The sequence below is a fragment of the Teleopsis dalmanni genome, chromosome 2, assembly GCF_002237135.1.
Source record: "Teleopsis dalmanni isolate 2A chromosome 2, ASM223713v2, whole genome shotgun sequence".
In the NCBI taxonomy this organism is placed as follows: Eukaryota; Metazoa; Arthropoda; class Insecta; order Diptera; family Diopsidae; genus Teleopsis; species Teleopsis dalmanni.
The window spans coordinates 113,104,610-113,114,917 of record NC_051847.1 but is presented as its reverse complement, the minus strand read 5'-3'; the positions used below and the strand labels follow the sequence as shown (position 1 = coordinate 113,114,917).

The following is a 10,308-nucleotide window of genomic DNA, read 5'->3' as shown; positions in this document are numbered from 1 at the left end:
ATTATATTATATTATTCTATATTATAGATATGCTGATTTAAGGTCCAACATTAACTAAAAGACAAATAAATTATATGACTTCTTAGCCTAGTTAAAGCCTAATGTAGGGTCGAGATAAACCCCCCAGCCATTATAGAGTAAAAGTGCGTAATAGCACTAACTCAAGAAGAAGAATCAAGATATATTATTTAAATCAATTTATTTCGAATAAATAACTTTATATTTATAAAAGTTTTTGTTTGTCATATCATTCATTTAGAGAATGTCTTTTGTGATTGTCCTGTGTGGTTCATAAGACTTTACGCTTATTTATAAGTACTAAATTCCAAACTCTTCCATTACTTCAAATGATTAAATCATTAGGGTGATATTTTTCAAGCTATAAAAAAAATTAAATGATGTCTTTGAGAGATAAGAACATTTCTCTGGAACACCTTTATTTCATAATTTTTTCTGTTTTTCTTCGCATGTGGTCTTTCTAGAACAAGAGTTATTAATCCAATATTTTTTGTAGTTTTTTCACTATGCGAAAGTCTATGTCTTTGTAATAAATTGTGAATAATATAAATTCTGAAAGTGATGGCTGTAAATAAAATTTTTATATAAATTTAATTAAAATTAATGTTTTGTTAATTTTTTGATTTTGATTGAATATTTAAGTTATTCCATCCTGAAAAAAGAAACAAATGCATTTTAAAAAAATTGTGGAATTTTAAATAATTATTAGCAGTAACTGAAAACGTAATCAAACAAGATAATCTAAGATGCAGATAAAATTGAATATTTTGACTGCAAGCTTGAGACTTCATTTATATAAATTTCCTAATCTGTTATATTAGAGAATACTTTTGACTCCGGTTTGCTAAGTCATCTTAAGCCATTGATACACTAATATCCAAATTACTGTAGTAGGTACAGATGAAGGTGAATACGGATTTCAAAAAGTCTTGCCTACATTATAGTCAAGTGCGAAATTACTATTTATATTGAATTCTGAGACGCAAGAAAACATATACGCAGAATAACTATCTGTTGCAATGTCCAATCAAATCTTTTTAATTTCTATATAACCATATAGCCATCTAATCGTCAATATGTTGAATGAAGTGAATAGAAGAAATCAATACTTTTTTTTGAGGATAAATGGTAATAGTATAAAACAAATTATTTATCTGTAGATTTTGTTATCTCTGCAAATTTACTTATTTACTTACTGCCACCTTGTCGTGGTGCAGGGGCTCAGAACGTGTCAGGAACCCAAGAGCAATGCCAGTGGTAGCGTAGCTACCAGTTGGGCTACCCATGCTAGTAAGGTCGAGAGGGAGCACGGAAACTAAGCGCGACCCAACAGATAAAAAGCGCCAGTGTCTTTTTGGGAGCCATACTGTCACTAGGTAGGTTTTTGCGTTCAGGTTAGAGACGACCTTTAACCATCAGTCTATAAACTCACCATTCACTAATTGGCACTACATGCAGGTCTGAGTACCTCAATGTTGTAAAATCACATTCTATTTTTCTGTTGAGTTATCTCTCTTAACGGAGCCTTAATCGGCGTCATATATTATCACATATTGTGGAATATAAAATAATTTTACAATAAAAATATTCCAAGCAATATTATTTGTTGATTTCCATATTCGCTATTTTTTATCAGTTGTTATTATATGCGAGCAGACCAATAAAGAACTTAGACACCTAATAACACCTAACAAAAATATCTAATAATGATAGATAGAATAACAGAGTCTGGAAGTAGACTCTAGAATTATCGTTGCCTAGCAATGAGATCAAGATTTCGAAGATTTGTCAATTTATTGTAGAAATTATAGCCAATTGTAGTAGTGTGTACTAATCAGTGTGTAGTGATTATGTTAATGAACTTAAAATAACATTATTTGACAAAGACATCTGAAGGCACTATGGAGAACAATTTAAAAAACATGAAATATAAGAACATATACTCTGTTTGTGCCCTAGTACGATTTGACTAAGAGAGGATAATGATTTGGTTTCTGTAATCGAAAATAATCAACCTGAATTGGAAATAATCTAAGCAGTTTAAATAATGAATACTTTTTCTTCTCATTTTTAGCGGGATTAAATCGATTTTCTATCGTAAGATTTACGATAAGATTTCTCTACTTCCGGCTTATACCTTTCTGCTTACAATCAATTTAAACTTATATTCCTTGCAATATATAAAATACTTTTAACTTTGAAATAGCTTTATAAAGAATTCTTTTTTGTTTTTTGTTTTTTTATATAACTAATAATAACTTAAAAATAAGCAAATATATATTTTATTATATAAACTTCAATATATATAAATTATTTATTAATTTTATATGTCGGTGTAAGTATTTTGACAAGTATATATACTAAAATAAAAAAAGTAAAGCAAAGAAGAAAACCTTAATGAAATGTGTAATTTCTTTTGGCTTCAAGAACTTTTTGAAGGCGTCTCTGAACTGAATCCACTAAATTTTAAAGGATCTCTGAATATACCTCTTCCCAATAGGATGTGACCTCAGAAATTGTCTTCTCTCTGGTTTTACTTAACGAAACTGTTCTCTTTCGTTGCAAAGGAGACCAGATGTTTTCTATAATATGTAAATCTGGACTTTGAGGTGGCCAGTTCAAAGTGGTAACACTCAATATCCATAAAAAAAATAGTTGTCACAAGGGCTGGCATGGGGCATTATCCCGTTGCAGGATAAGTTATTCTCCAATAAATCTATCTCCGGTAGTAAAGGCATAATCGCTTAGGATAGTCAAATATTGATAGAAACCAAGTCATCCAGCCCATTATATGCAATACATCCCCAGAACATGATCGAGCCTCGACTATGGTTCACTTTTTGAAAAACGGAAAGTCTTATTCGCTCTTACACTTTGAAAATTATATTGCTTACACTATATTAAATATATGAAAATGCTGAAGAGATGATCTTATTTTTCAGAAGTATGTAAATATTTCTCATAAATAAATGTGTAACCTTAGACGTTTTTACAATCCTTTGCGTTATACCTGGAACCTCAATTTTAGAATTCTGTTTTAATGCTGTTAAAATTTCTTAATTAGAGTCCGTGCATATAGACTATTCTAAATCAAGTTTCATTAAACAAAATGTGTTTGTTACAGAGCATTTAAATAATAAAATCTCAAGTAGAAGTGTGAATTATATAGAAAACCTCCTGTGCCATAAATTCCAAGCAATCCTGTCACGATGTGAGTGATATATAAAAAATCTGAGGTGCAAACATCTGTTGATTAAATGAAATAAAATTCGAATATCTTAAAGAAAAGGTCAGCATTGTAAATTTAGTTAAATAAAGGTGGTCAGACAAGAATACTCGTATCATTTATACAATATTAGCAGAATACACAATATTAAGCAAATACATCAATATTAGGAAAGGTCACGCATTCATGTGAAATTTATTCTCAAATTTGTAGCCGCAAAGCAAATTCTTTATGTTTTCATGTTGATCTCATATTGAACCTAAAGGTGCATTGCAACAAGCCATCGAACACCTCGCAGCAGCGAAGCATATTCAAATGTAGATTATCCTTGAAATAAATTGCAGGTTGTACATGTGTAAAAAATGGTCCCAAAATACAGCAATTTCCGTCTATTTCTCGAATAAGGGATACATTTCATTGGTGTTTGTTTTTTGACAAATGTTTCTTTTGTTTTTGCTGATAAGAATTTGGTCTATGTAAAGTCCATTGCCTGTTGCATGCCTCGATTGTTTCCTACAATGTTCTACTGTAGTTCCTACAAATGCAGTGGAATTGCAGCTGTCCAAAATCTTAGTGGCATTGAAATATTTGCATATGGGTATGACTGCACTGCACGATGGGAGTCTATTTTTCAATTAAGTAAAACAATAGTTACGGATACACCTGAAACCACAAAAGGACACGTGCTGCAAGTATATGTACCATATTTGAATGTTTTATTCTTTCGTTTCTAAATATTTTCAATTTCAACTGTACTTTTTGATGATGCTTCTGCAGGGATCAACGAAATAGCCAAAATACTATATGTTAGATTTATTCAAAATTTTGGTTTTTGGTTAATAATAGATAGTAATGGTAGATAGTAATGATAGCAAGTCTAAACGGACATAAAGCTTATAAAGCGGGGAGGTAGTTTAATTAATTAATATTCTTAATTTCATTACCTAATAATGTTTATGGAATATATTTTAAATATGTTATGAAGCGATTTCTATAACATAGTTTGTGCGCAATCATCAAGAACCTCAGAGAAATTCTATATACGAGTATATGTACACTCAAACAGCTATCAATTAGATATAAATTCTGCCTTCAGTTCTGATAACTGGAATAAGTTGGAATAATATAAACTGTGCGATACACTGTGATTCTGGATGAAATATGGTAGACAAACGCTAACTAATTTATAAAATTTAAACCAAAGATTATATTTTGAAGAAGGTAACGAAGTTAATACTTTAATTGTGAGGTGATGCCTTTAATGCCTATATTGCATATTGCGTCAAGTTAAGTATTCAGCCTCAAATAAACCAGTTGAGCAGAGTTCAGCTGTAATTCTAATTTCTTATTATTTTTACAATTCCTGGATTTAGTACTCCTCATTAGATTTATTAAATTCTTTTCCTAATCGTTTTATATTTCTATGAATTTTTTGTGTGTTATATATGTATGCATAAAGAAAGAGTTCGGAGTAAAGAAAAGCACATTGATCGAATGTCAGTTTGATTAAAGTCCAGTTGGAATGACGAAAGATGAGGACACATAGTCATAAATTGATTGTGTTAATATATGGTATATAAATTTTAATACCAACTGCTCCACATATGACAATAGACGACATATGATAATATATGTCGTGTAATAATATAAATCTAATCCTCAATGTCTGATAATTCGAAGGGTGAATCTCGTAATTGTAAGTTGGGAATTTATTGGTTAGAACCTAAAGGATTAAAATCTGATGTAAAATTGCAATGAAAAATAAATATTTACCAAATTTTGTAACCACAATAGTTAAATAAAATTTAAAACTGCAGCTTGGCATATGTTCAGTTCAACTCAAACAAATACTCAGCTTATAATATGCTCAGAAAAAAGTAATATGTATCCCTTTGGCATATACCGATATATTTTATTAGCAATGTTGTTATTTTAGAAATTGTTTCTGAATAAACTATAAAACAACTGTGTCAACTTAAACATTTGTCTAAATAATATTCATTTTGCAAATGTTCTGTATACGCCCTTTGTGAAGTAAGTGTCACCCAGCACTTTTACTCCATTATCTGTATGTTACGTCACGAATAGTACTGATGTCACTACCTTTTGTGAAGTCTTTTTATGCTATCATTTTTATTATATATGTTAATAGGTACTTCTAAATAAAATATTGCATCATTTAGCTCTTATCTCTACCGATACTCGATTTCCTTCCCTTTAAGAGTACCCGAACTGACGCAGGATTTCCGTTCCATATAGAATTAGGAAATGATGTTGAAGTTTTATACTATATATTATTATATTAGTATATGTAAACAAATAAGGATCAGGTTCTGCAAGTTATTTATCAAGATTATTCAAAAACTTTTTGAAACCTATTATAATATATGGAGCGGTATTTTGGATGTAATGGATGGGATATCCCAAATTTCTTAAAATCGTAAATAATTTTTTTGCTAATACTGGTAAAGGTTTTCAAAAACACATTGTTGCTCAACATTTTTTATTCACTTCCAACTTTTTATGTTGATTATACAATTGTATTGAAAATAAAATTTAATTTACTTAGGATTTTAAAATAATTCACAAAAGATTTTGAGTTATTCTCCAAAAATGTTAAAATATATTATTTTTATTTTTTGGGCGGCTTATATTTCTTAAACGGTGGTCGTGGCAGAGCGGTTTGTTTTGTGAAATCTGTAGCTAGTCTCATATACTTATCATGATCCATTAAAAACATTTTACCCAGGTCTGCACGTATGGGCATTTCAGCAATGGGATCGTTCATTAGTGCGACTAACACCTGTAAGACCTGAGTCATGCGCGTTGTTGGTTTCCAGTTTTCAACGAATAAGATAGGCATACATATCAAACCATTTTCTTGGACGTTTGGATGATAAACTTTCGTCACAAAGTGTAAACGTGGTGGCATGAAAGGATAGTCTGGCTTGAAATTAACTTCCAAAAGAAATGCACCTTCATCATATGGCGGACTATCTGGTGCTATCAAAACAGTCCAACGTAATAAATTATTGAGTTCCTGCTTAAAGTTACGCAATGCCGCAAAATTACTTTCGGTGACTTCTTGAACTTCTAGTTCTAGACGCTTAGGAGCGAAAATTGGATTCGGTTCCTTTTTTTTCTTTTTGGGCATTGCGTTAAGAAATATAAGAGCCCAATTTTTGCAAACAACAAAAAATTTAGAACGAAAATTTTGTGGCCGAAAGGAAAAACATGTACATTTTGAATTTATTTTAACTATTTTTGACTTTCAAAGAAATAAACATTTATTATAAATTTAAACACAGTAAGCCATGAAATATAATTTTAAATTTTATTTCGAATACGATTACGAGCATCTGTAATTATACGTGATATGCTTAAAAAACGTGGGTACTTACTTTTAAGATGGTCTTATGTCATTAACGTGTATTATTATTATTCATGCTATACGACTAAAATTATTATTATGGCATTATCACATCTGGCACATAGGCGTTTAATATCACAATAACTACAAACGAGCAGGATGCGTATGCAGGACTTACACATCCTGCATAAAATGTGATTTTTCTATTAAAAAACCATCAACAATTTTTTTCGTTTTTCATTTTTTTGTAAAAATGCGTGTATTTTAACTAAAATATGTGTTCCATCCATTGTTGACCTTGACATTGTTTTTAGGCACACTGCACAAGGATATTAATCTACAACTAGAAGTACACCAGTCGCATCTACCAGCTTGAGATACACATAGCATGAAGTCTCTGATCATTCTCTTTTTACGGAGTACACTGCATTATTCATAAATCTTTGTTTTTTTTAGTCCTTCAAGGCATGACTATAATATTCCATAGCAAATGTCCTTCGTACATGCGTAGAAATACGTGCACAATAGTGAATATCATAATAAAGCAGCGGGGCAGATGTTTTACTCGCACTACGCACGATCAAATCCATTTTTTTCTGTTTTTTAAGAAATTTTGAAACGTTTTTTAGTATTCCATTGTTGCAGAAGAATCGATGCGATGGAGACAACAGAAAATGTTCTTTTTTAATCTTCTGAAATAATAATACGAGTATACAGATACTCTCATAAGACTTAAACTCTTTAACATAGTAATTTAGAATTATTAGCTTTTGTACAAAGTTTTCTATTGTTCGGGTTCCGAAACAAAATAAATATTCGTCTTTATGCAAGAAAAGATGTTTTTATATATTTAAAGGATGAAGTTGTTATTCTAAAGAAAAATGGAAAATTTGTATTTTTTGTAAGGAGATCCAGGGAACTATACTAGTAACTGGTTGGATTTGATGTCACCATAACTTCGTAGGATTTATTGCAAGATATTGTATAGATTTGAATATTAAAAAAGGGCAATTAGTTAGTGTATCTTTAAACGGAACCCTCTAGATAACTGGACCTTTCTAGTTGTAATTTTGCACGATTCTATTTCACTGTGACTCGTGGACTGTTTTTGTAAAATTAAATATCCCAACTACAAATTTTTAAATAGTTTCCATACTTAAAACAAGATGGTCATTGTAAAGACCATTTTTTTTAGTTCTGCAATTAGAAGGCCCAAACCGTTTTGAAATATATTAAATTTTTGGTGTGCTTACTTCTTTAATATAGAAATAACAATCATAAAATAGAACACTGAAATTTTGAAATTTATATCTAGATAGTATTAGAAATTTTCTTTATTTTTAATTCGGATCACATTTATTCGGATCACACTTTTCCCTATGGAATGAGTTTCTGTCGTGTAATCACAAAATGTAAAACCCAAAATTATTTTCAATAAAAATTGAAATTTTCTACAGAAAAATAAAATGAATACACATTTTTTCAGTATTTTATTGTTAAAAAATGTGTATGTTAAATATCGATATCTATACCAAATCTATAAACCGTTTCCAATAGATACGCTTGGATACAGTTTTTTATGCTCGTTTGAAACGCTTTACAAAATAACAAAAAAAGAGATTAACATCAAGAGTGAGTGGTGGTGGTACTGCGTTAAAATTCAGGTAGTTTTTTAAAAAAGTGATAAATTGGAAAAAACCTTTCAGTCAGGACCTGCCTGTGTGACTATATGCTAACATGTCCTTTACTCCAACAATTTCATATACTGCGCCATGCGATAGCTTGGTATGACCAGTTCTCCTACTGTGACGTCCGTGGTACTCAATTTTCTACTAGAACTCAATGTACAGTTTAATTTATATCATAATTTCTGTTAAAGTCCTTTTCTTATGTTCTGCCTGCTGCCTCTTATCTCCTGCCTGTTGCTCTCTCTTGCACCTTTTCTGTTGTGTGTTGCTTATCTATATATTTATTTTTTTATTTTTTGTTTTCAAAAAGTTATTCACTTGTATTTTATAGTTATTTTTTAATTTCCTTTTATCATTAATAAATCTATTTTTTTTGAATATCCAGTATTTTTAACTTCAATATGTTTAAATATTGATTGCAGTGTATTGTACTCGATAAAAGGAGATTCGCTGTGTACTTAGGACTTAACGAAAATTTTTGTGTTCCAATTAGATCAATAAATTCCAATTTTTAGTTGATGAGGTAATTTTCTATCATTTAACAAATTATATCTATATTATCACCTATTAGCATCTATTAGTATGTGTAGCAAACGATAGCGATGATAAACAAAATAAAGTATCTGATAGTAATGCTGATACTGTTTTAGGCAGACGTACACCTCGCCCTCCTCCCATAATGGTATCGCATGTTGACAACTATAGAGTGATGTACGCAAAGATTGTTGTAAAATTGTAAAAGAACAATTCTCTGTTAAACTACTTAGCAATGGAGTCTACAAAGTCACCAAAAGATCTTGATATTCATATGAAAATAAGCAACAAAGATCGATTAAAGTCATTATAAAAAATTTGCATCATACGTGAGACTCGGAGTCAGTAGTCGTAGACCTTTAAAGCAGGCCTTAAATGCAATTTCAGCGGTTAAATGGAAAACTAAAGAACCGTTAAACATGTTTTTAGTTTTGTTCCATGATCTGATGTTCTGAAGACGTGAACAAAATCTATAAAATATCGAAAATCTTAAATACGATATTGGCTGTAGAACCAGTTAAACAATTGATAATTTTGCAGCAATGCAATAATTGCTTGGGTTTTGCACACACAAAAAACTATTGCGGTAAACAATCTAGATGTGTAAAGTGTGCTGGAAAGCATGCTACATCTGATTGCGACAAATCACCATTAATGCAACCAAAATGCTGTAATTGCGGAGAAAATCATCCAGCAAGCTATCGGGGATGTGTGGTAGCTAAAGAGCTGCAAAAGTCACGAGATAGGAAGACAAGCTCGGTTAAAATAAACCAAAAGCAACCAACTAATAGAGGAACGCATGAAAGTGACATTCCAGCCAAGAGTGTAAAAGACATGGACTTCACAGAGTCCTGTCTAAAAACAGAAGCCAAAATGCAATCCTATGTACAAATAACTAAAACTAGAAACACTAATCCGAAGTAGAAAATGCAAATCCTTATGCAAATCTTAAAAAAAATAAAATAAGCAAGAAGAATTCAACAAGCTGATTGAAAAGCATTTAAAAAACCTAGAAATGCTCTCCAAAAAGCCACACGATGGTTAAAGCTATAAGGATAATGTTATGGAATGCTAACGGCCTTCTAAAACACAAAGCTGAACTTTTGCTCCATGCTAAATATATTGATATTTGCCTCATAGCCGAAACTCATTTTACTATATCGTCTTACATAAATTTTAAAAACTATTCAACTCACCACTCAGTACATCCGGATAATTGTGCACGAGGAGGTAGCGCAATTATACTCCGGAACAACATTAAGCATCGCCAAGGAATTCAGTTAACAGCTCCTGAATTCCAAATAGTTTCAGTTGAAATCCAACCTGATCACCAACCTTGAACGATAGCGGCTTTATATAGTCCTCCGCGGCATAATATAGCCAAAGGAAAATACATGGAAGGGTTAAAGGCTCTTGGAGATAAATTTATTCTTGGTGGCGACTTTAGTGCTAAAAATACTTTTTGGGGTTCG

At 31.0% G+C, this 10,308-nt stretch overlaps 1 protein-coding gene across 1 annotated transcript; it reads right to left on the bottom strand.

The window, feature by feature from the left end:
• Nucleotides 1-5,817: 5,817 nt before the first annotated feature.
• LOC119683691 (ubiquitin-conjugating enzyme E2-18 kDa-like) lies at nucleotides 5,818-6,482 on the bottom strand. The gene has a single exon (XM_038097495.1). The coding sequence runs from the start codon at nucleotides 6,396-6,398 to the stop codon at nucleotides 5,877-5,879; it is 522 nt and encodes a 173-aa protein (XP_037953423.1). The 5' UTR covers nucleotides 6,399-6,482; the 3' UTR covers nucleotides 5,818-5,876.
• Nucleotides 6,483-10,308: the final 3,826 nt, after the last annotated feature.

Bases quoted from the DNA above. Each gene is read 5' to 3' on its own strand.
- LOC119683691 (XM_038097495.1), bottom strand. From the start codon at position 6,398: ATGCCCAAAAAGAAAAAAAAGGAACCGAATCCAATTTTCGCTCCTAAG.